Source organism: Pipistrellus hanaki (genome assembly GCF_964339955.1).
Source record: "Pipistrellus hanaki genome assembly, chromosome: 20".
In the NCBI taxonomy this organism is placed as follows: Eukaryota; Metazoa; Chordata; class Mammalia; order Chiroptera; family Vespertilionidae; genus Pipistrellus; species Pipistrellus hanaki.
In genome coordinates, this window is record NC_140522.1 from 5,393,429 (window position 1) to 5,417,764 (window position 24,336).

The following is a 24,336-nucleotide window of genomic DNA, read 5'->3' on the forward strand; positions in this document are numbered from 1 at the left end:
CCCTCTCTCTCCCTCTCTGTAAAAAATCAATAAAATATATTTTAAAAAAATAAAATAAAACAAGAAAGCCCTGGAAACAGGTTCATACATACCAAAGAGGAAGTACATTTATTAATATGAAAGGAACCACAAAATTATACGTCTGCGAATTCATTCACATATTTATTACTTCAGTGAGAATTTCTATTGCCATCATACCAAAAAAGTTCATTTTTCCTGGTTATCAAATTAACAATGATTTGTGCCTAAAAATCTATGGGCAGCCTTCTTTCTTCCCACTCCACTCTCCAAGTTCCATTCTCTTTTAGATCCCAGTTCTCTTCTTGATCACAGCTGGATTTCCACAGTTGCACAAATACTTGTATTCGGCTTAAGAGAGGCATAATTGAATATAAAAATAAGTTTTATAAAATAACTGCCCTACTCAAGTACAGCCGGATTCCATGGTGGTCGGGTCAAAAGTACATGAATGGAAGGTCCATAGGACTCAATAGCCACGTAAAACCAACGAATAGAGCCCTGGCCGGTATGCTCAATGGTTAGAGCATCCACCCTGCGGGGGTGGGGGTGGGGGTGGGGGGATTGAAGGTTGTGGGTTTGATTCCCAGTGAAGGGCACATACCTGGGTTCAATCTCCCACCCCAGGCAGGCCCAGTTTGAGAGGCAACCAACCAATGAGTCTCTCTCTGCCCCTCCCTCCCTTCCACTCTCTCTAAAAAAATCAATTAAAAATATATCCTCGTGTGAAGAACCGGCTCACAGAATTTTGTGTATTCATCCATAAAGGCACATCAGGAAACCTGCTGTTCTTCCTTTCGCCTAAAACAGGGAAGGCGAGGTAATAAAATGTAAACGTTTTTGGAAAAATCGGGCAGCTTTTCAGCAGATTCTTTATCCTTTCTTCCCTCGTCAGAATTAATGTCAGAAGTGGAAGAGCTCCAGTACCATTCAAAACAATTCTATAGATGATTTTGTTCATTGAAACAGTCTTCCTCGCCTAAAATCTATATAACCTTCTTATCCCCAAATCACCTCTAATACTTTCCTTGCATTAACTCGGAGCAGGAATAACTCCAAAAAGTCAAAACAATGAAGGTTCGTGTCAGGGGGAAGATGATCGGAGGTGTTGTTATTGTAGCTAAAATCCTGATGGATGTCTCCTGGACGCTTACATCTGGGAAAATAACAAGAGTGTCTGATTATTTGCTTTTCTTTCTCGTCCTGCCCATATACGGAATTCAAATTCCCAACACAACAGCCACTTATCAAAATGCAGGAAATAGGAACTATGTCTTGCATCAAATCATGGAAAAAAAGTTGAGTTAAGCCGGGACCGGTGTGGCTCAGTGGATAGAGCGTCGGCCTGCGGACTGAAGGGTCCCAGGTTCGATTCCGGTCAAGGGCATGGACCCTGGTTGCGGGCACATCCCCAGTGGGGGGTGTACAAGAGGCAGCTGGTCGATGTTTCTCTCTCATCGACGTTTCTAGCTCTCTGTCCCTCTCAATTCCTCTCTGTGTAAAATCAATAAAAAAAATATATTAAAAAAAAAATTGAGTTAAGATGGAATCTCCCACCCAGTTCTGCCAACAGCTCAGAGCGAGGGCTATCTCTCCCAGGACATGGGTGTGTGTGTGTGTGTGTGTGTGTGTGTGTGTGTGTGCAGATGGGAAGAGCCCTTTGGAAAGCAATTGGTCAAGATGCTAAAAAAAAAAAAAAATATGCCGAGACCCCCATGAGTCAATAATTCCACTTTAAAAATGGAACTTTGAGGAAAACACTTCATTTTAAATGCTCTGCATACGAACACATGGACCGTAATACTATTTCTTAACAAAACCGGCGATAGTCCAACTGTCAAAAATACTGTAAGATGATGGAATGTTACGAAGCCATCAAAAAAAAAAATGGCATTTGAGCCTGGCCAGTGTGGCTCAGTGGTTGAGCATCGAACTGGGAAGTCCCAGTTCGATTCCCGGTCCGGGCACATGCCTGGGTTGCAGGCTCGATCTCCAGTGTGGGGCGTGCAGGAGGCGGCTGATCAATGATTCTCTTATCATTGATGTTTCTCCATCTCCCTTCCTTTCTGAAATCAATAAAAATATATTTTTAAATGACATTGGAATAGATTGGAAGGCTACGAAAGTGCTTATGATACATACTTCTGTGTGTGCATATATATATATATATATACTGTATATCTTATAGATACATGATATATGTAAGATATATACATATATAATACATATATACATATATACATATATATATACATATACATATATACACGTATACACACACACACACACATATATATATGATGCCCCAAAAATGTGTACACACTTTGAATGATTATTAATTCCAATGTGTTAAATCTGAAAAGAAACATCAGTTGAGCTATCTGTTGTTACACTATGTATACATTTTTGGGGGACTGTGTTTGTATATGTGTGTGTGTGTGTGTAGCATATGATATATACCGCATATCAGAGACAGAAAAAAATAAGTATGTAGCTGTCGCGGGTCGCTCACCTTAATGGTCTTATTCTGAATAATACCCGCTAGAGAGCTGGGCACACGTGCCCGTCACTGTAGCGGCCCCAGCATCAGCCCCTTATATGCCCTGGAGAGTGGGATGGGCGAGTCCCGGTGGGGGAATACAGATGACTGAGGGCATTAAAAATAAAGGGCATTTCACCGAAACCGGTGTGGCTCAGTGGTAGAGCGTCGGTCTGTAGACTGAAAGGTCCCAGGTTCGATTCCGGTCAAGGGCATGTATCTTGGTTGTGAGCACATCTCCGGTAGGGGGTGTGCAAGAGGCAGCTGGTCGGTGTTTCTCTCTCATCGATGTTTCTAGCTCTCTATCCCTCTCTCTTCCTCTCTGTAAAAAAATCAATAAAATATATTTTAAAAATAAATAAAGGGCATTTCCGTCTCCACAGGTCAGAATGCAAGCTGCTCACCTTCCCCACAAAACGTAGAAACATCTGAAGGTGACAAAGCGTGGCCGGGACTAAGGCCCCGCCTTCCACAGCACAGCTGGCCCTTCCCCACGTCACTCACCATCTTGTACACGGGGTCGCCCACTTTCAAACTTCCAATTTTTTCCACCGAATAATACATCCCAAACAGCGGGGACGACTTGTAGATCGGCTGCTCCGAAGGATTACACAGGCGGTAGCTGAAAGAAGCCGAAATCCATCCTCAGGAGCCAAAAAGCATTAATAACCTAAGTGCTTCGGCCCTGGCCGATGTGGCTCAGTGAATAGAGCGTCAGCCTGTGGACCGAAGGGTCCCTGGTTTGATTCCCATCAAGGGCACGTACCTCGGTTCCAGGCTCCTCCCCCAGCCCGGGGCCCTGATCAGGGCTCATGCAGGAGGCAACCAATCAATGTGTTTCTCTCGCATCAGTATGTCTCTCTGACTTTCCCTCTCTCTTCCACTCTGTCTAAAAAAAATCAATGGAAAAGGTTTTTGGGTGAGGATTAAAAAATAAAAAATAATAACTTAAGGGCTTTTCATAGGATTCAAGCTTTCACCCCGGGCTGGCCATAGCAACTTCTCTTTCTCATTAATGTTTCTCTCTCTCCTTCTCCCTCCCTCTCCTTTTCTCTCTCTCTAAAAATCAATAAAAACATTTATATATATATATTTAAATATATTTCATTGATTTTTACAGAGGGGAAGGAAGAGGGATAGAGAGCTAGAAACATCGATGAGAAAGAAACATTGACCAGCTGCCTCCTGCACACCTCCTACTGGGGATGTGCCCGCAACTAGGGTCCATGCCCTTGACCGGAATCGAACCTGGGACCCTTCAGTCCGCAGGCTGATGCTCTATCCACTGAGCCACACCGGTTAGGGCATAAAAACATATATATAATGAAAAGATGCATCCAGAAACAAAGAGGAAGCAGCACTCCCAAGAACCGATAGGCACAAGCCAAGCGGAAGGCAGAGTGGAAGGTGCCCAAGCAGAGCACCTGCACCCGCCGGTAGCTCTCGGTGGGGATCATGTTAAAAACACACGGGACCCGTGTCCTACCTCTTCAGGGTCTCCAGGGGCTCCTTCCGGTCTATCACTCCGGTGTCGGGGTCCACCGTGGTCATGATGCACCTGTCGGGCAGGAGCCGCGGGTCAGGTGACGATGAAGAACCGATGATGAAGAACCCCCACTCCCCAGGGGCCAGGTCTCGCGAGAAAGTCCTTACCTGGGGCAAGCCAAAACCTTTTTCATTTCCATGCTGCCAATCTGGATTTCATCCCAGGTGTCCTAGGAGAAGGGGGAACAAGCACTATCTGTTGAATTAAGGCTTCTTTCGTCTTTTTTATTTTTTTAAATTATTTTTATCCAGATGGCTGCATAGCTCGCTCTTTACTTCACCACGGCCTCATTTTATTTTATTATTTTTTAAATAAATCTTTATTGTTCAGATGATTACATATGTTCCTCTTTTCCGCCCCATAGCTTCCCTCCACCTGATTTCCCACCCCACCCCATGCCCTTACACACACACCCCCGTCGCTGTCCTCATCCACAGGTGTAAGATTTTTGTCCAGTCTCTTCCCTCAGACCCCCTTCCCTCAGACTCGTAGGGGTGTCGAACTCAATCAGAGAAGGGGCCAAAATCTAAAATCCAGACTAAATCGCGGGCCGAATGGTTTACTGAACAGTCATAAACTGACAATGTCATAAACTGACAGCGGAGTGCAGTGATGACAGCGCGGTGCGGGCCACATTGCAAGGCCTGGTGGGCTGGATTTGGCCCGCGGGCCTTGTGTTTGACACATGTGCCCCAGAGAATTGTCAGTCCACTCCCTTCCTATGCCCCCGATTCTATTCTATTCACCAGTTTATTCTGTTCCTCAGATTTTTTTTATTTTTAAATATTTTTTATTGATTTCAGAGAGGAAGGGAGAGGGAGAGATAGATAGATAGATAGCTAGATAGATAGATAGAGGGAGAGGGAGAGGAAGAGAAAGGGAGAGAGAGAAACATCAATGATGAGAGAGAATCAGCTATCTCATCGATGTTTCTAATTCTCTACCCCTCTCTCTTCCTCTCTGTGAAAAATCAATAAAATATATTTTAAAAAAAACAAAAAAAAAACAAAACAGGGAGCCACTGACCTCCTCGAACGCCTCACAGCCCGTCACCACGATGTTGGGCCGGAACTGGTCCATCTTCACCTTCTTCTCCAGCCTGGTGTTCAGGTCGGCCAGGGAGGCCTCGGAGATGATGTGGATCGGGCTGCCGTCCGAGTACGCCACCTGCACCAAGAGCACGGCCCCGTCAGGCCTGGCCGCCTTCTGACAGTCCCGGGGTCAACAGCACAGCTAAGCCAAGTCTGCACTCAAGCCCTGGCTGGTGTGGCTCAGTGGATAGAGCATTGGCCTGCGGGCTGAAGGGTCCCAGGTTCCATTCTGGTCAAGGGCACATGCCTGGGTTGCGGGCTCCATCCCCAGTAGGGGGTGTGCAGGAGGCAGCCGATCCATTATGCTCTCTCATCATTGATGCTTCTCTCTCTCTCTCTCTCTCTCTCTCTCCCCCTTTTCCTTCCTCTCTAAAATCAGTAAAAACATATTTTTTGCCAAAAGCGGTTTGGCTCAGTGGATAGAACGTCGATCTGCAGACTGGAAGGTCCCAGGTTCGATTCCGGTCAAGGGCACGGTTGCGGGCACATCCGCGGTAGGGGGCGTGCAGGAGGCAGCTGATGGATGTTTCTTTCTCATCGATGTTTCTAGCTCTCTATCTCTCTCCCTTCCTCTCTGTAAAAATTCAATAAAAAATATTTTTAAAAAACACACATTTTTTTTAAATTCTAGAAGCAAAACCACCCGAGTGCAGAAGCAGGGAAGGGATGCTTCGAGCTTGGAAATGGCCAAGTCAGCTCTGGGCTTGGGGCGGGGGATCAGCCAGGCTGGGGGTCCACCCCCCCAACCCCTTTTCCTCCTCATTCCGCACTCCAGCGACCCATAGGTGATCCCCCTCCCACATCATCATCATCATCATCATCATCATCATCATCAAACAGGGGAAGCGTCTGCGGCCAGTCAGCTCCTCCGGAGTAGGGATGTCCTTCCGCTGCCACCATCCCCCTCAACATGCATTTCATGAAGCACCTACTGCGTGCCAGCCTTGTTCCAGGCGGGAAAACTGCACAGAACAACGCAGGTGCAAGGCCATGCACTCAGGGAGCCTGGGGATCGGGGGGCCTTGGGGAGGGGGTGGGAGAGACACCCCGAGGAGCTTGCATGCTTTTGTAAACCTTATTTCACTGCAGGACCAAAGGCTGGGGCGCAGTGTCTTCACTGGAGGTGCCTTCCCAGCACCCGACAAAACCGTCCCGAGCTGCCTGTGGGAGCAGCGCTGGACCGGGGAGAAGCCTGCTTCTGAAATGTTAGGAAACCTGCGTTTAGCCCCCCAGAGGAACCTCTCACGTTCACCTCTCCACCCCAGCTGTTTTCTCCTGAGTGCCTAAGCGTCACTCCTGGCTCCTCCCCGCACAGGGGTCCCCCACATTCCATCCTCTAGGCCAGTGTTTCCCAAGCTTCTCTCATGATGAGAATCACCGGGCGGAGCTGTTAAACTACAGATTCCCGGATCCCAACGAAGAAGTGCTAAACTGGAATTTTTGGGGAGCATAGAGGTTAAAAGCACTAGTTAAGTATACAATGTTACCTACCGTGTTTCCCCGAAAATAAGACATCCTCCGAAAATAAGACCTAGCGCATGCAAAGATGAGACATACCCTGAAAATAAGACCTAGCGCAACTTTGGGAGAAAAAAAATTAATATAAGACACTGTCTTATTTTCGGGGAAACAGGGTATAAGTTCCCAAAAATTCCAGTTTAGCACTTCTTCGTTGGGATCCGGGAATCTGTAGTTTAACAACTCCACCGGGTGATTCCCATCATGAGAGAAGCTTGGGAAACACTGCTCTAGGCATCTCACTGCCCTCTCCATCCCCAACACCTGCCCAGGTGGTACCCTAGTGCCACTCACCTGGGCCAGAATACCCTTCCCTGCCTGGGGTCCCCCAGAGAGGCTCTGAGGGGGCCCAGGAGGAGGCAGAAAGAGCAGGGTGGCGGGCGGGAGGTGATGGAGGGGGGCAGGGGAGGGGCGGGCCTCTGGCCGCTCACCTGGTAGTTCTGCACAAAAGACGGGAAAATGCTCCTGGACGCCCGTCCCTTCATGCTCTGCTCAAACTGAACCAGCCTGAAGGGTTCTGACTTCAAGAAGCCGGTGAACCACTGGGCCGCCTCGTCGCCGCAGTCCCTGCCCTTAATGTCCAGGCCAAAGATCCTGCAGGGGCGATAAGAGGGACCGGGGTCACGGCCTGCACCGGCGGGTCCCGGGCAGCAGGTGGGGTCCTCGGAGCCCGAGGCTCTGCCTTTCTCAGCTGCTGGACCGGGGACCACAGGGATTCAGGATGCTTTTGAAGGAGGACAAGGAGGCAACGCTGCATAGAAGTCATTCTGCTGGAACAGAAAGAGACAGACCCTAAAGGTTGGCTCTTCCCACACTTTCCGTGTTGGTACCAATCACACTTTTTAAAAAATATATATATTTTATTGATTTTTTACAGAGAGGAAGGGAGAAGGATAGAGAGCTAGAAACATCAATGAGAGAGAGAGATATTGATCAGCTGCCTCCTGCACACCTCCCACTGGGGATGTGCCCACAACCAAGGTACATGCCCCTGACCGGAATCGAACCTGGGAACCTTCAGTCTGCAGGCCGACGCTCTATCCACTGAGCCAAACCGGTTTCGGCCAATCACACTCTTGGATCGTCTATATTTGTGATGCTTTGCCACCTCAGGGCTTTGCTGATTCAAAAGCAAGTGCCCTCCCAGGGCTAGAGGTAGGAAACCACTGGACTTCCATACCCATGCCCACAGAGAGCCTCAGCTCCAGCCACCTCCTCTGCTGCTTTTAAACCCCGGCCCCCATTCCGTGCCCTAATCACCCAGAGCCCAAAGGTGCCAGGCTACCAGGGGGCAGCCCCTCCGTCCCAGCACCCACTGAAATTCTCCACCCCCGCCAATCCTAAGTCCTTCCTCTGGAAAGGACAGTAAAGGCTCTTGCTCACTTCTTTCCTGTCCCCTCTGCCTCCTGACCAGCCTGGAGCGCCCCCGTGTGGCCCTGCGCGGCTTGGCACCCTGTGTTTAGGGACTAGCAAATACAGTATATATTTTTTATATATAAAATATTTCTTTGTCACAGTCATTTCCTCACCTTCGAGTCTTACCACGTCTGATTAAAACAATTCCCAGCTGGACAAATATGTGATACCTTTATCAATCAAGAAACTTAAACAAACAAACAAAAAAAGCATTCCCAGGGTACCAGCCAGCTTGGCTCAGTGGTTGAGTATCGACCTGTGAACCAGGAGGTCACGGTTCGATTCCTGGTTGGAGCACATGCCCTGGTTTCGGGCTCGGTTTCCAGTGTGTGGGGGGCGTGCAGGAGGCAACCAGTCAATGATTTTCTCTCATCCTCGATGTCTCTATCTCTCTCTCCCTCTCCCTTCCACTCTGAAGTCAATAAAAAAATATATTTTTAAAACAATTCCCAGGTGCCCTAACCGGTTTGGCTCAGTGGATAGAGCGTCGGCCTGCGGACTGAAAGGTCCCTGGGTTCGATTCTGGTCAAGGGCATGTTCCTTGGGTTGCGGGCACATCCCCAGTGTGGGGTGTGCAGGAGGCAGCTGATCGATGTCTCTCTCCCGTCGATGTTTCTGACTCTCTCTCTCCCTCTCCTTTCTTCTCTGAAGTCAATAAAAATATATTTAAAACAATTCCCAGGTCCCTTCAAGCAATAGCCTGCACCTGATCACTCCTGATTCCAACTCAGTCTAGACTGCTCCTAAACACTTCCTTCATCAGACTCGTCCCCTCCTGGGCAAAGAGGGGGTTCAGGGAGGAGCCTAGGAGGGGGGCTGGGCCTGTCGTAGGGGGCCCCAAGCAGAGCACCTGCAGTTGTGCACCCGGTTGGAGGAAGGCAGCTTGGTGGGCAAGACCAGCTGCTCGGCGAAGTCGGGCGCGCTGAAGACCAGGCAGTCGTCCTCGTAGGCGATGGAGACCAGGACCAGGCGGGGCTCCTGCCGGGCTGAGACCATGTGTCCGTCTTCCTTAATCACCAGCCAAAACCTGCGATAAAAGAGCCAGGGCACAATCAGGATACCCTCTTCTTCCCCCCCCCCCCCATCTCCCTCAGGGCTGCCCTCTGCGGTTCTCTTTCATCAAATCCTCGCCCTGGGACCGGACACGGTGGGGAACCCCTATGTCCCAGCACCCACTGGGGCCCCAGCGAGGCCAGAGCCAGGGCCCTGCAGCCAGCCAGGGCGTTGGGTTCAGCGTTGCTCCAGGCCGCCCCCTAGTGGCCATGGCAGTTTATGTTTCTGCTTGTGGAGCCAAAAGCGAAGACAGCAAGCTCACAACCAGGTCAGACTCAGTCCTTCTGGCCAGAAGGAACTTTGACCCCGGCCTACCTCCCCCAATCTGGCTCAGGCATGAACTTGACCTTCCCAAAACCAGGTTTACCACCTGGTTTTGCGTTTGACCCTGTGGCAAACCTCTATTCTCCTTCCGGAGGGGGAATGGGGGAAAGATAACGGTAAACCCCCTTCCCCTCCGGACTCCCCCGACCCCAACCCCAGCAGGTTCCGCGCTGACAAGCCCTTCCCCAGCCCCCCATCTCCCCGGGAGCTGCCTTCTGCGTTTCTCTTTCATCAAACCCTCGCCCTGGGACTGGACCCAGCAAGGCCAGAGCCAGGGACCCTGAAGCCAGGGCTTTGGGTTCAGCGTTGCTCCAGGCCGCCCCCTAGTGGCGATAGCAGTTTATGCCAAAAGCCAAGACAGCAAGCTCACAACCAGGGCAGACTCAGTCCTTCTGGCCAGAAGGAACTTTGACCCCGGCCTACCTCCCCCAATCTGGCTCAGGCATGAACTTGACCTTCCCAAAACCAGGTTTACCACCTGGTTTTGCGTGTGATCCTGTGGCAAACCTCTACTCTCCTTCCGGAGGGGGAATGGGGGGAAGATAACGGTAAACCCCCTTCCCCTCCGGACTTCCCCGACCCCAGCCCCAGCAGGTCCCGCGCTGACAACCCCCCCCCCCGTCCTCACCCCCTTCCACCCCCGATCCGGCGCCCGCTCCCCCTACCTGTCCCGCAGGCGGCCGCAGCGCAGCCCCAGCGCCGTGCCCTCGGCCTCGCGCACCGCCACCCCCTTGCAGGACTTGACCGGGAAGATCCACAGCTCGGCCACGGTGCCCACCTGCCGCCGCCGCCGGGGCCGCCGGGCCCGCCGCCGCCAGAGCACCGCGCCCAGCGCCGCGGCGCCCAGGCCCAGCGCGGCCGCCCCGAACCAGGCGGCCCCGGGCAGCGCGGCCCGGCGCGGGCCCCCGAGGCGGCCCAGCAGCTGCGAGCCCGCCGCGCCCATGGCGGAGGGTGGCGGGCAGGGACCTGGGAGGCAGCACGGACCTCGGAGGGAGCAGGGAGCACCGGGAGCTGCAGGCCCGGAGGAGGGGAGGGAGGAGCCGGGCTCGGCCCAGCCCCCGGGGAGGAGGGGGCACAGGCCACCCGCGCGCCCAGGGCGGAGGGGAAGGCAGGGACCGGGGAGGGAGCTGGGACCTGGGAGGGAGCAGGGACCGGGAGGCTGCCAGGAGCACAGGGACCTGCAGGCCCGGAGGAGGGGAGGAGGAGCCGGGCTCGGCCCAGCCCCCGGGAGGAGGGCGCACGGGCCACCCGCGCGCCCAGGGCGGAGGGGAAGGCAGGGACCTGGGAGGGAGCAGGGACCTGGGAGGGAGCAGGGACCTGGGAGGCAGCAGGGACCTGGGAGGGAGCAGGGAGCACTGGGAGCTGCAGGCCGGGAGGAGGGGAGGAGGAGCCGGGCTCGGCCCAGCCCCCGGGAGGAGGGCGCACGGGCCACCCGCGCGCCCAGGGCGGAGGGGAAGGCAGGGACCGGGGAGGGAGCAGGGACCTGGGAGGGATCAGGGACCGGGAGGCTGCCAGGAGCACGGGGACCTGCAGGCCGGGAGGAGGGGAGGGAGGAGCCGGGCTCGGCCCAGCCCCCGGGAGGAGGGCGCACGGGCCACGCTCGCGCCCAGGGGGGGCACATCGGTTACACGCTCAGGGGCGCGGGGAGCGGGGCTAAGAGCAGGCAGCCCCGGGGGAAATCGAGGCAGAGTGCGTCCCCCGGAGGCCGTTGCGACCCTCCGAGCAAGCGTGCTCCCCTCCCCTCCTCCCTCTCCCCTGTCCCCGGGGCGCGCAGTGCCCACCAGCCCACCCCTCCGCCCCCTCTGCCCCCTCCCGCCGTCCACTGGGCTGCTTGGCTAAGGTGGCCAGATCGCCCAGGTGTTGGCGGGACAGTCCTGGTTTCTAACCATTTTTCCCCCGTCCCGCGGCGTTTAAAAAAAAAAAAAAAAAAAAGTCCCGATGGTTGGAAAGACTCTCTCCAATGTTTCCAATCTTTCCAAAAATCGGGACTTTTTTAAAACGCCGCGGGGACGCGGGAAAAATGGTTAGAAATCAGGACTGTCCCGCCAACACCTGGACGATCTGGTCACCTTATGCTTGGCGCAGAGCGATGGGGGTTTTGAGAAGGGGAGACTTCCAGAAGGGACTACATTTGCTGGCAGATCCCCCAGGACAGTCCCGTGTCTTGTCTTCTCCCTCCTCTGCCCCCCAACCCACTGGGTGGGAACTTGTGTGCTCTAGGCTCTGGGTCTGGCATCCTTTCCTGCAGCCCAAGGCCAAGCCCTCAGGGCGACCCCCCAGCTGGCACCCCACAAAGCTCTCCAGGTCTGGGCAGGTCCCATGGGGCTTCTGGCTAAATGGTAAACTGGAGCTCAGAAACCCGTTTGGCTCAGTGGATGGAGGAGCATCGGCCTGCGGACTGAAGGGTCCCAGGTTCGATTCCGGCCAAGGGCATGTACCTTGGTTGCAAGCCCATCCCCAGTAGGGGGTGTGCAGGAGGCAGCTGATCGGATGTTTGTCTCTCATCGATGTTTCTAGCTCTCTATCCCTCTCCCTTCTTCTCTGTAAAAAAAAAAAAAAAAAAAAAAAAAAAAAATCAATAAAATATATTTAAACTGTAGCTCAGGACTCAGCAGCGGCAGCAGCCACCTGCAGAGAATCACAGGGGATTGGAGGCAAGGTGTATGCCAGCCATGGCTAACCTGCAGAGTTTAGCAGTGAGTCCCATGTCTTATATTTGCTGCAAGTAAATAAAGCTACCTTTGCGCCCTGGACGGTTCGGCTCAGTGGATAGAGCGTGGACCTAGGGGACGGAAGGGTCCCGGGGTTCGATTCCGGTCAAGGGCACCTGCTAGGGTTGAAGAGGCAGCCGATCAAGGGTTCTCTCTCATCATGGATGCTTCTCTCTCTCTCACGTCCCTCTCCCTTCCTCTCTGAAATCAATAAAAATATATCAAAACATTAAAAAATAAAAAGATTGAGGAAGGGTGTCTGATGGCAAGGAGCCTGGGAGAATCCTATCAGGTTAGGAGGAGAAAACTGCTGGAGGGGGGAGGGGAGAGGGGAGAGGGGAAAGGGGCCCCTGGGACCTTCTGGGCACTGGGCACCCCTATGGACAGGCGCTGAGACCAGACGGATGAGGGACGTTTTGCTAAGTGAAGGGAGAGGGTGACAGAGAACTTGGCTAAGTTCAGTGCCGGCTCAGGAGCACAGGGCAAAGTCTGGGTGTAGGGAGAGGGCTGCGGAGATAAACAAGACCAGATGGGAGAGAGAATTACACTGTGCAGAAAGGAATGTGGACTTCACCCAGAGGATAAAAAAAGAGTAACATCATTTACTGATAGGAGAAACTGGGTGGCTAGAAATATGGGAGAGAGGACACTTTTCAGCCCTACACACATTTACACCTTTTTTCTTTTTTCATTTGGAACCATCCAAATTGTTACTTATTCCAAAAAAACAAAACAACATTGTTTTAAATTATATTTTAAAATTATCCTACTTATGCCGAAACCGGTTTGGCTTAGTGGTAGAGCGTCGGCCTGCAGACTGAAAGGTCCCAGGTTCGATTCCCGTCAGGAGCATGTACCTTGGTTGTGGGCACATCCTCGGTGGGGGGTGTGCAGGAGGCAGCTGGTGGATCTTTCTATCTCATCAATGTTTCTAGCTCTCTATCTCTCTCCCTTCCTTCCTGTAAAAAAATCAATAAAATATATTTTTTTTAAATAATAAAAAAAAAATTATCCTACTTACAATCAGTCCTCCCATAATTTTTACGGAAAATTCTTAGTTTCTGCTGGTTCATATCAGAAGTTTTTTTTTTTTTTTTTAAAGGTATAACAAGTTAAAAAAATCAGTATAACAAGCAAATACAAGTGGGAAAACTCAGAAGTGACCGAGGACACCTGTCAAATAGGTCCCTCGCTGGGACTTTTACATTTTCTACAACAAACACGTTCCTGTTCACTGGACAGCACCTTGTGGGTGGGTCGGGATAAGCTACTCTTCAGTGTTTCATCTTTCCAGAAATCAAGGCTTGCGGCTCCAAACTCTGGCCAGCCTCCTGTTGTCTTTGGCTTCTGCCTTTGGTTTGGTTTGGCTTTTTTTTTTTTTTTTTTTTTTTTTCAATAGTCAACTTCCTCCCGCTTGTCCTGAAAAACCGAAATAGCTGGTCCTGCGAGATCTGTATTCTTCAGGACAACAGTCAGCTGGACCTGGTGGTGGCGTCACCCCAACCATGGATCACCCCAGTTCCTGCCTCCCTGAGTGCAACCCCAGCCCCTGCCTGACCTGAGCCTTAGGGTCCAGGGCGGCTGTCTCCTGCAGTTGCTCCAGATGTCCACCAGGGGGCGCCGCCACCAGCATTTTGGCAAGGAGGGAAGGGAGGGAGAGGTGGGAGGGGAGGGTGTGCCTGCAGCTGGGTCTTTGGGGCCCAGAAAGGAAGTTCTCCTTTCCTTCCTGGGGAGCAAATCCTGAGCGCAGCTTCCCTTGACCCAGCTCAGGGAAGAGAGGGGCCTGCGAGTGACCTGGAGGCCGAGTGCTTGGCAATCCACTGGGGAGAAGCAGAGCCACGCTGTCTGCGGCCCCTGGCATTTGGACAATCACACTGAGGTCCCCGCAGGCCTGGGGGGCAGGAGGCTGGCAGGCCCGGGGGGCCATCCTGAGTGGGAAGTAGGATGAGGTGTCTGTTCCCGAACCAGCCGAGACATCCAGTCCCTTCTCGGCGGAGACATGGAGTCCCCTGTCTCCCCGAAGGAGGGCGTCACCCCAAGAGAGGCAGCTCCCCCCATGGCAGCCTCCCACACTTGCCCTTTGAGGAAGGAGGAGGAGGAGGAGGAGGAGAGAGATGCCTGGAATGTGTGGCTTCAGGCGGGGAGCAAGCAATGGGGACCGGCCAGAAGAAAGAGGTGAAATGTGTCTGTCGTAGCCAAGTCCCCCCTGTAAGGCGACCTTCCTTCCACCGGTTGGGACTGGGCGTCTCCCTGTGTATCTGGGGCCACCGTCATATCTCAGCTGATACTTGATCAATCAATAGATGCTCCAGCCGAAACCGGTGTGGCTCAGTGGATAGAGCGTCGGCCTGTGGACTGAGTGGTCCCAGGTTCGATTCCGGTCAAGGGCATGTACATTGGATCCCCGGGTGTGTGTGTGTATGTGTGTGTGTGTGTGTGTGTGTGTGTGCAGGAGGCAGCTGGTCGATGTTTCTCTCTCATGGATGTTTCTACCTCTCTGTGGAAAAAATCAATAAAATCAATCAATCAATCAATAAATAAATAAAATTTTTTAAAAATAGGTGCTCCAAGGAATTCATTGGGGGGGGGGGGGGAAGATCACCTCTATCCCTTGGACATCAAGGGCAACGTCAAGGGGGCTTAAGCTGATGACCCTGAGGGCCAGGGACCTTCTCGCCCCCAAGTTCCTTCGATGACCATGACCAAGCCCCCCTGTCTTTGCCTCTGAGGAGGTTATCAGCCCGGATGCAGAATCCCGCTGCCCCTCCCCTTCCCAGCTGCTGTGTCTCTGCCATTGTTTTCCTTGGCCGCCCGGCAGGCTGGCCTTTCATCTCAGCCCCGCTGGGCTGGGGGAGGGGGAGGAAGGACTGGGGCCCGATAGGTTTGGGAGGGGGGTGGCCGGGTGGAGAATGTCCTTGCCCTTGGGATGGCCTCCGACCCCTCGAAAATAGGATGAAACAAAGTGTCTCGCACAAAATAGCCTCCATTTCCCCGGCCCCTTTCATCCTATTTATTTACGAACCACACCTTGAGCTTCAGGAATGTGGATAGAAAACACGTGTTCCCCAGGGAGAGGGAATTCCACCGAATCCTCCTAATAGTCTGGGCCAAATGTGGTGGTGGAAGTCACACAGAGTCTAGCGGAAAGATCATCTGAATAGCCCTAGTGCCGGTGTGGCTCAGTGGACAGAGCAGCGGCCTACGGACCAGAGGGTCCCAGGTTCCATTCCAGTCAAGGGCACATCCCCAAGTAGGGGGTGTGCAGGAGGCAGCTGATCAGTGATTCTCTCTCATCGATGTTTCTAACTCTCTATCCCTCTCTCTTCCTCTCTGTAAAAAATCAATAAAATATATTAAAAAAAAAAAAAAAAGAGGACCATCTGGTTAGATAGCTGGGAGGAGGAAAGAGGGAGGAGGGAGGAGGGAGGAGGGAGGGAAGGAGCAGAAAAACGAGACGGAGGGTGGGGTCAGAATCTGCAGGGTCTGAGCTGTGCCCTGCAGGGCTCCATGCACTAGAGAGGCTTCTCCCCACGTGTCAACAGCGGGGACCATGACACGCGTGTCCATGTGCTGTGGTGAGGATCAAGCCCCACGTAGAACTGAACACCTAATGGCCTGGATTTCCCTGCCTCACAGGCCCCTGCCCCCAACAGGGCTGAATGCGTCTGTCCAGCGGCCAGCAGACTCCGATGCCAAGGGGAGTGTCCAGCAAGTCCCAGCCTCCCCCAGAGGCCAAGGTCAGGGCCGGGGCCAGCCACGGGACTGCTCACCAGGCTCCAAGGTGAAAACGATAACAATGGCTCAGGAAATAGCGTGGCCGCGGCCGCAGCAAGCCCAGGTAGTTCTGGCCCAGCAGAGCGGCATTGTACACGTGGAACGGCCTTGGCCTTGAGCTGGAAAGACTTCGGCCTTCTTCCTTCCGTTCCTTCCCCCGCTGGTGCCGTCTCTGTTGCTCCGGCCAAGAAGCCGAGAGAACTGTGGTTCCTCGCTTTCCCTCACCCCTGCACCCACCTCGGCCTACCTACCCCGTAACTTCTGTTTTCTCCATGGGCTCTGGGACCCAACCCCTCCCATCTCCCCAGACAGAGGCCATTCCTCCTGAACAAGCCCCCACTAAGATCCCCTCAGAGGTCCCGCCTGGCCCTGGCCGGTGTTGCTCAGTGGTTGAGTATCCTCCCATGCACCAAGAGGTCACCTGTTCAATTCCCGTTCAGGACACATGCCCAGGTTGTGGGCACCATCCCCAGTGGGAGGCGTGCAGAAGGTGGCTGATACACGTTCTACTCTCACATTCATGTTTCTCCCTCCCTCCCTTTCTCTCTCCTAAAATCAATAAAAACATACATACTTTAAAAAAAGAAAGAAAAGAAAGAAGTCCCCCCCTCTATCAACAATAGACACTGTTGCCGGGACAACAGGTTTGGCTCAGTGGATAGAGCATCGGCCTGCGGACTGAAAGGTCCCGGGTTCGATTCCGGGCAAGGGCATGTACCTTGGTTGCGGGCACATCCCCAGTGGGGGGTGTGCAAGAGGCAGCTGATCGATGATTCTCTCTCATCGATGTTTCTAACTCTCTATCCCTCTCTCTTCCTCTCTGTGAAAAATCAATAAAATATATTTAAAACAAACAAAAAAAAAAAAACAATAGACACTGTTGATCGCTCTCTCTCTCTCTTTCTCCCCCCCCTCTTTCTCTCTGTTCCTCTCTGAAATCAAATAAAATATTTAGAAAAATAAAACTATGTTTTTATTGATTGCCGAGAGAGGAAAGAAGGGGATAGAGAGGTAGAAACATCAATGAGGAGAGAGAATCATGGATCAGCTGCCCCCTACACGCCCCACCCTGGGGATCGAGACCACAGCCCGGGGCATGTGCCCTTGACCTGGAATAGAACTGTGACCTGTGACCTCCGAGCTCACAGGTCAACGCTCAGCCACTGAGCCACATGGGCCAGGAAGGACATTTTCGTTTTTAGCAAATGCATGAGCCGAGGCTCCTGCACACCGAACCCCATCTTACTGGGCTTCTAGAAGATTCTAGAGAGTGGCCCCACCTTTATGAGCCAACCAGAGCACCAGGTGAGTCAGGGCCTCTTTCCTGGGGCCTGGACCCTCACCTGCTGAGTGAAGTCCTTGGCCAGCTGTGGCTGGACGCTGAGGGCATCTCGCTAATGCAAAGGCCACAAAGGGCGCAAAAAAAAAAAAAAAACTCATCTTCATGCACAGAAATTAAACCAACCGGGGTTTTTTATTTACATAACCGGCCGCGATCAGGATACAAAAGAAGCCTCGGAGGCCGAACACGTAGGAAAAGAGCTCTGACCCCCCATTCTCAATGGGGCACGGGCCTGGGGATTGGGGAGACGCCGGAGAGAAAGAAAAGGCACAGAAGGTGGTGGCCAGCATGGGCGGCCCCTTGGGGAGTCCGGAGAGTTCGGGGGGCCGAGCGAGTCTGAAGTTCATTGTCTGACCCAGGAATCTGGCTCCGGGCACAGCCTCTGTGAGGTTCGACTTTTGGAATTCCTGGGTTAATGCTTAACCAGCCTTCCAGAAGTCCAGGGCCAAAGGAACTTGGCCTGATAGTGTCTCTAAGACGGGGGCAGCGGTGGGGGTAGGGTGGGGGCACGAGGTGGGGAAGGTCTCGCAGTGGCCTCTGTAGCTCCTGTCCTTCCTGGGGTCACCTTTCAGGGACCCAGGGGGCACTCAGGGGCTGCTCAGCATCCCTGGACCACTTCCAGCAACTGGTTTCCAACCCCCCTTCCCTCCTTCCCTCCCTCCCTCCCTCTCTCCCATGTTCCTTCCTAGGATCAGCAGACTCAACTCTCCCACTAAACACAACTTTGCTTTTTCTTCCTCTTCATCATCCTTCTCCCCTCGCCCTAGCTCCCGGGGGGCCAGGCCTGCTGTAATCCTCCTATGTGATAACTTCCATCCTTTGGGTTTGAACTTGAGCATCTGTTTTCTCTCGTCCGCACGGACACTGGCACTGGGTCCAAGTTCACTCACTGTGCGCCTCCCAGCCTTCGCTCCCCAGCGATGGCTCCCTCTCCCCCTCCCGTTTCCTTCTCTGTCCATCTGTCTGTCTGCCCACCGTCCCCGCTCCGCGGGGCTACCTGGTTGGCCTCGGTGGCTGGAACGAGAGCATCGGGGCCTCCGATCCCCCAGCAATGACGACTTTGGACTCTCAGAGATTCCGGGAACAAAGGACAGTGGCCGATGGCGGGAGCTGGCGGAGGGAAGGCCTGGGGTGAGGGACCTCCTGTCTCCCACCTCCCTGGCCAAGGGGACCCATCTCCTCGCTGGGTCACGCTGGGGGGTGTCAGGGCCATGCTCACCTTGACCTTGGAGTCCAGGTGGGATGTGGTCAAAGTGGGCAGCACAGAAGAGGGAAGGGTGCCAGCAAAACAGACAAAGTGAACTCAGGAGCCCTCAACCTTCTCCTCTCCTCCCACCAAAGGCCCAGATCCCCGTACTGGGTCTCCACCGCTCTCCTCCAACCTCCTTCCTGTCCTGTTTCTACTTCCTTCCCGCGCCCGCCTCCCACTTCCTGCTTCCTTCTCTATGTCCTACGTTCTCACTCCCAGACGTGCCATCTCCCTGGCTCCCGAGACAAAGCCCCCCTCCGACGGCTTGGCCCAGAGACGCGGGGCTGATGCTGCTGGCGCCTGAGTGGGGACAGCACCAGCCACATGTGTGCCCCTAGGGGAGTCTGGCCTACCCCCCCAGAGCACCCCCTCACCAACCCTGCCCACCACGCAGCCCGCACCTGAACTTGCCCTTCTCCCTCCCCTCAGCCCCCCTGCACGTCCATGTCACCCTGGCGGCGATGACAAGCGTATATCTACTTTAAACAGTCATGATGCCTTGTCCATCAACCCAGCTTCAGAGTGTCGCGGCCTTCAAAGAGATGTCACTTCCTCCTTCTCAGGCCTGAGATTCAACTCCTGGTGACCGAGGGCAGAGGAGGAGAGGGGAGGGAGGACTCCAGACGCAAGCCGGGCTGCCCGAGGGCTCTGAGCGCCTGTCAGCCTGCAGCCTTCCCAGGAGAAGGCAGCAAATGTCCTCACTCCGGGTTCAAGTCCTCCCTCCCCATCGCCACCGCGGTGCTCCCACCGAGAAGGCTTTGCCTCCACCCCAGCCAGCCCTGCCAGTCCCCAAGGATGATGAACAAACTGAACTCGGACCCCAAACCAACATCGGCCCAATTCTCTGCGGGATTGTCCACTGGAGAGAGGCGAAGAGAGAGCTCAGCAGATGGCCCATTGGGATCACGCGTCCCATTCAAACGGCAAAGACTGTTTTTTGTTTTGTTTTGTTTTCTCCAGGTCACTCTGTGGCTCCAGGTCCGAGGTGCTCTGGGTGTGCAGAGGCTGGAATCGGACGGTGACCCGTGGCCCCCCGGGTCCCAGGCCGGCGCTGGGCCACGCCGGGCCCTCCGCGGCTCCGCTAGCGGACGAGGGACACCACGCTGGTGGCCACGGCGAACGGGGCGGAGTAGGCGGCGGCGAAGCCCTGCAGGCCGAGGACCACGTAGTGGCAGCCTTTGGCGAGAACCTTCCCCACGTTCTGTGTTTAGGAATCGAGACAAAAAAAAAAAAAAAAGCAAAGAATTCGGTCAGGGGGCTTCTGCAGGAGTGGGCATCCCGCGAGAATCATTTTTTGCTTCTTTCTCTCCCCGGAGGCACATGAGCCAGTTACCGTGTCTGTCTCACCCCCGACCTGGGACCATGTGGGGACTCAGGACAGAGGTCACTGAATCAACGTGCTTTCTTTCTTTTTTTATTATTTTTTTTAAATATATTTTATTGATTTTGTACAGAGAGGAAGGGAGAGAGATAGAGAGTTAGAAACATCGATGAGAGAGAGTCATCGATCAGCTGCCTCTTGCACACCCCGCACTGAGGATGTGCCCGCAACCAAGGTACATGCCTTGGCCGGAATCGAACCCGGGTCCCTTCAGTCCCCAAGCCGACGCTCTATCCATTGAGCCAAACCGGTCTCGGCTGAATCAACGTGCTTTCAAGCTCCTCATATTTCCAGATCATTCCGAGATCTTGGGGGCAGCAGGGGGGCTGCTGGCTCAGATACCAAACCGGTTTTTTTTTCTTCTTCTTTTAAAAAAAAATATATTTTATTGATTTTTTTTTTTACAGAGAGTAAGGGAGAGGGAGAGAGAGTTAGAAACATCGATGAGAGAGAAACATCGATCAGCTGCCTCCTGCACACTCCCACTAGGGATGTGCCTGCAACCAAGGTACATGCCCTTGACCGGAATCAAACCTGGGACCTTCCAGTCCGCAGGCCGACGCTCAAGTCTAGCCCAGTGTTTCCCAAACTTCTCTCATGATGAGAATCACCTGGTGGAGTTGTTAAAACACAGATTCCTGAATCCCAACTAAGAAGTGCTAAACTAGAATTTTTGGGAACATATAGGTAAAATTGCATACCTAACTTAGTGCTCTGTATATAACATCTGTCTTAGAGCACTAGTTAAGTATACAATTTTACCTATATGTTCCCAAAAATTCTAGTTTAGCACTTCTTAGTTGGGATTCAGGAATCTGTGTTTTAACAACTCCACCAGGTGATTCTCATCATGAGAGAAGTTTGGGAAACACTGCTCTAGCCACTGAGCCAAACCGGTTTTGGCCAAACCGGTTTTGGTTTATTTATTTATTTTTTTATCCAAAGCTGACTCCTCCTCTGTTGCAGGTGTTACCAGATCGTCGGAAGGCTGGGGTCTAGGTTTCCTCTAGTTCCCTTATCCCAGAGCCCGCCCTGTCCTCTCTACCAGCAGGACAGAGCACTGAGCAACCCACACGTGTGTCTCCTTAAGGCTCTGAGCGCTGCATCCAGAGAAGTCTGCATTTCAGACACAGCCACACACTCCTAGAGGGTGAGGGCCAGGCCGTATTTTCTTTCTTTTTAAAAAAAATACATTGTTATTGATTTCAGAGAGGAAGGGAGAGGGAGAGGGAGATAGAAACATCAATAAGGAGAGAGAGAGCCGAAACCCGGTTTGACTCAGTAGATAGAGCGTTGTCCCGCGGTCTGAGAGGTCCCAGGTTCGATTCCGGTCAAGGGCATGTGCCTTGGTTGCGGGCACATCCCCAGTAGGAGGTGTGCCAGAGGCAGCTGATCGATGATTCTCCCTCATCGATGTTTCTCTCTAGCCCTCTCTCTTCCTCTCTGTAAAAAAAAAAATCAATAATATATATATTTTTTAAAAATAAGGAGAGAGAATCATGGATCGGCTGCCTCCTGCACGCCCCACACTGGGGATGGAGCCTGCAACCCTGGGTGTGTCTTGACCGGGAATCGAACCGTGACCTCCTGGTTCCTAGGTTGATGCTTAATCACTGAGCCACACCGGCCAGGCAGGCTGTCCTTTCCTTTCCCATCTCCACTCCTCCTGCCCCCCTTTTCTGCAAGACCAGAGAGGGCCGTCCAAGGACTCACATGCAATCACAACAGAAACACTCAGATGGCCCCCCGTAACCAACACAGATGGCGCTGTGGCCCCGTCTTCCTCTCCTCGTCCCCAACCTCCCTCATCCTTCCCGATGACCTCAGCGTACATGGACCTCGTCATCCACCTTGTCCCTCAACCGTGTGGCCCGTCCAACCTCACTGATCGGGGAGCCCGGTTTCAAGGAAAATCCCTGATGACAAGCACAGACCTCACTGTCACTTCCCACGCTGCCTGGCGAGCCTGCCCTGTCTGTCCAGCCGGCTGACTTTCTCCTCTCCCAGGGGCCATTTCTTACTTTTTTCTTTCTCCGCAGGTCTCTGCACCTCCAGCACATACATGCACACACACACACACACACACACACATACACACGCACGCACACACATACACATATACACATACACACACACACACACACACACACGCTCTGCATCCCCATGAAGTGATCCCAGTTCATCTTTCCCCGAAAAGGTCAGAAGTGAGTGGAGTCCCCATTTTTGTGTCTAGTGCTTAGCACGGTGCCTGGACCCCCAAAAGCATCTTCAGAGCCGAAACCGGTGTGGCTCCGTGGATAGAGCGTCGGCCTGCGGACTGAAAGGCCCCCCAAGTTCCATTCCCGTCAAGGGCATGGACCTTGGTTGCGGGCACATCCCCGGTGGGGGGTGTACAGGAGGCAGCTGGTCGATGTTTCTCTCTCATGGATGTTTCTAGCTCTCTATCCCTCTCCCTTCCTCTCTGTAAAAAAATCAATAAAAATGCATTAAAAAAAAAAAGCATCTTTGGAGCCGGCGTCTGAGCTGAGTGAGACGGGCACCTGATCCGCTCACCTTTTGCTGAGAGCATTGATGGCTGCCTGGGCCCGGCCAGAACCAGGAAGCAAATGGTGAGTCTTGGCGGGACTCCCCGCCTCCGAGTCCCGCTTCATCACGTGTGCATTCCCGTGTTTATAACTGCCTGCCTGCAGGCTGCTCCCCAGGCTGCAGCCATACCCCTAGGGAGGAGGGTGCACCTAAGCTTCCAGGAATGGGGCCTGGCTGGTTCCAGGGCGGCTGCAGGGCCCAGGAATCCCGGACCATAAACCAGCAGGGCCTGTGGCCTTTGGCCACTAAGGAACTCATCTGTGATTTTTCCTCTGGGCGCCCTGTCCGGCCCCAGGGGGCAGGGGCAGCTGTAGCTTCCGATGCTTCCAGGCTGATCCCAAGGAGGAAATTCCTTCATCCTCTCCCTCTCTCTCTCTCTCTCTCTCTCTCTCTCTCTCTCTCTCTCTCTCTCTCTCTCTCTCTCTCTCCTCCTCGGGCCTCTCACCACCAACGGCATTCTTTTTGCAGGCGCCTATCTGTGTCTTTGTCCAGCTCCCAGGCCCTTTGCAATAACCTTGGGGATAGCTGGGGGCTAGAACTCAGGTCTCAGCGGGCGGGCTCTCCTGGGGAGGAGAATGCAACCCACACTTTGCAACTGGGTTCACCTTCTAGGCGCACCTGCCCACGCCCAGGCCTCAGTTTCCCCACCTGCCCAGCCCACAGGGGAGTGTCAGACACACACACACACACACACACACACACACACACACACACCTAGGCAGGGAACCGGCTTGGGGAGCCACCCTCGGCACTGTCCTGAACCAGCCAGCAGCGGGTGGGTGCCTAGGGTCACCTCGGCGTTAATTTCTCTCCTTTCTGGAAACTTCTCTTTCATTTCCCAGGTCCCAGGGGGGACAGTTCGGGGGGAGTTGAGTGGGGAATGCTGGAGGGAGGGCGGCTGGAGGGAGCAGAAGGGCAGAGGGGAGCGCAGGGGGCTGAGCGCAGGGGACGTGGGGATGGAATCCGTTCCCCATGGGAAGCCCGGGGCGCACCCCGCACCCCGATCCCGGGCAGTGGGGGGCGGGGCCTACCTTGCCGTACTTCTTCAGCTTCCGCCGGTACCTCCGCTTGGGCTTGTCCCCGGGCCCCGGGGACCCCGGGGACCCCGGGGACCCCGGCTCCTCCAGCGGCTCGTAGCGCTCGGGGAGGGCGGCCAGGTGCACCCGCCGGGCGCTGCGGGTCCCCGGGCGCGCGGGGCTCTCGGCCGCCCCGTCGTCCAGCTCCAGCTGCTCCACGATGGGCTCCTCGTCCGCCGCCCGCCGCCCGCGCCCCCGGCGCCCCCACCGGAGCCTGGCCCCCACCGCCATGACGACGCCGCGGCCCCTCTCTCTGGCGAAGGTCCGGGTGTGGAGGCACCAACCTTTGCTCCCAGTCCCGCCGGGCGCCACCCCGGCCCGGACGGGGCGGGGGGAAACCTGAGGGTGCAGCGCCCCCTGGCGGTGGGGTCCGGGATTGCGGCGGCCCCGCCAAGGCCTGGCCGTGCTGGGCCCACCCACCCTCCCCAAGGGGTGAGGGACATGCACCTGGGAAGGTCTATGCACCGTGAACTGCCAAACCATGTCACTCGCCACGAAATAAATGAAGCTCCAATGATGCGTCTCAGCCCCCAAGCTGGGCAGGTTCTGGCCCCTCTGCAGCCAAAACAGGTCAGAGGGCAGGAGAGTTCTTCCCTCGCTGGGACTGCCCCAGGGGTGTCCCCCCTGGGCCTGGCACCTTCCTTGGTTCTTTGGGATCCCCTACGGGGCACTCTACTCTCCCGCCCATGACCCAGCAAATGCCCCCTGGCTC

The 24,336-nt window shown here is 54.2% G+C and overlaps 2 protein-coding genes across 4 annotated transcripts; both read right to left on the bottom strand.

The window, feature by feature from the left end:
• Positions 1–143: 143 nt before the first annotated feature.
• On the bottom strand, positions 144–10,866 carry MTARC2 (mitochondrial amidoxime reducing component 2). 3 transcript variants are annotated; one of them, XM_084868934.1, is made up of 9 exons: positions 10,787–10,866; positions 10,171–10,489; positions 8,979–9,155; positions 7,144–7,306; positions 5,130–5,270; positions 4,211–4,272; positions 4,044–4,115; positions 3,062–3,179; positions 144–1,174 (listed from the first exon to the last, which is right to left on the bottom strand). In XM_084868934.1, the coding sequence occupies exons 2-9, from the start codon at positions 10,446–10,448 to the stop codon at positions 1,169–1,171; spliced, it is 1,017 nt and encodes a 338-aa protein (XP_084725060.1). In that variant the 5' UTR covers positions 10,449–10,489; positions 10,787–10,866; the 3' UTR covers positions 144–1,168. The 3 variants fall into 3 exon arrangements, with proteins under 3 accessions (XP_084725060.1, XP_084725061.1, XP_084725059.1); XM_084868935.1 differs by having other exon boundaries at positions 10,171–10,471; positions 10,787–10,832; XM_084868933.1 differs by lacking the exon at positions 10,787–10,866 and having other exon boundaries at positions 10,171–10,555.
• Positions 10,867–17,445: 6,579 nt separating this feature from the next.
• On the bottom strand, positions 17,446–23,950 carry LOC311614040 (required for drug-induced death protein 1). Its single transcript, XM_084868524.1, has 2 exons — positions 23,580–23,950; positions 17,446–19,782 (listed from the first exon to the last, which is right to left on the bottom strand). Exons 1-2 carry the CDS (start codon positions 23,853–23,855, stop codon positions 19,663–19,665), a joined length of 396 nt encoding a protein of 131 aa, XP_084724650.1. The 5' UTR covers positions 23,856–23,950; the 3' UTR covers positions 17,446–19,662.
• Between the last annotated feature and the right edge of the window lie 386 nt (positions 23,951–24,336).

Bases quoted from the DNA above. Each gene is read 5' to 3' on its own strand.
- MTARC2 (XM_084868934.1), bottom strand. From the start codon at position 10,448: ATGGGCGCGGCGGGCTCGCAGCTGCTGGGCCGCCTCGGGGGCCCGCGC. The intron at 7,307-8,978 runs GTGCTCTGCTTG...TCGCCCCTGCAG, and splicing joins AACCGGGTGCACAACTGCAG to GATCTTTGGCCTGGACATTA. The intron at 3,180-4,043 runs GTAGGACACGGG...GGCTTCTTTCAG, and splicing joins CCCCTGGAGACCCTGAAGAG to CTACCGCCTGTGTAATCCTT.
- LOC311614040 (XM_084868524.1), bottom strand. From the start codon at position 23,855: ATGGCGGTGGGGGCCAGGCTCCGGTGGGGGCGCCGGGGGCGCGGGCGG. The intron at 19,783-23,579 runs GTAGGCCCCGCC...TCCTAAACACAG, and splicing joins AGCTGAAGAAGTACGGCAAG to AACGTGGGGAAGGTTCTCGC.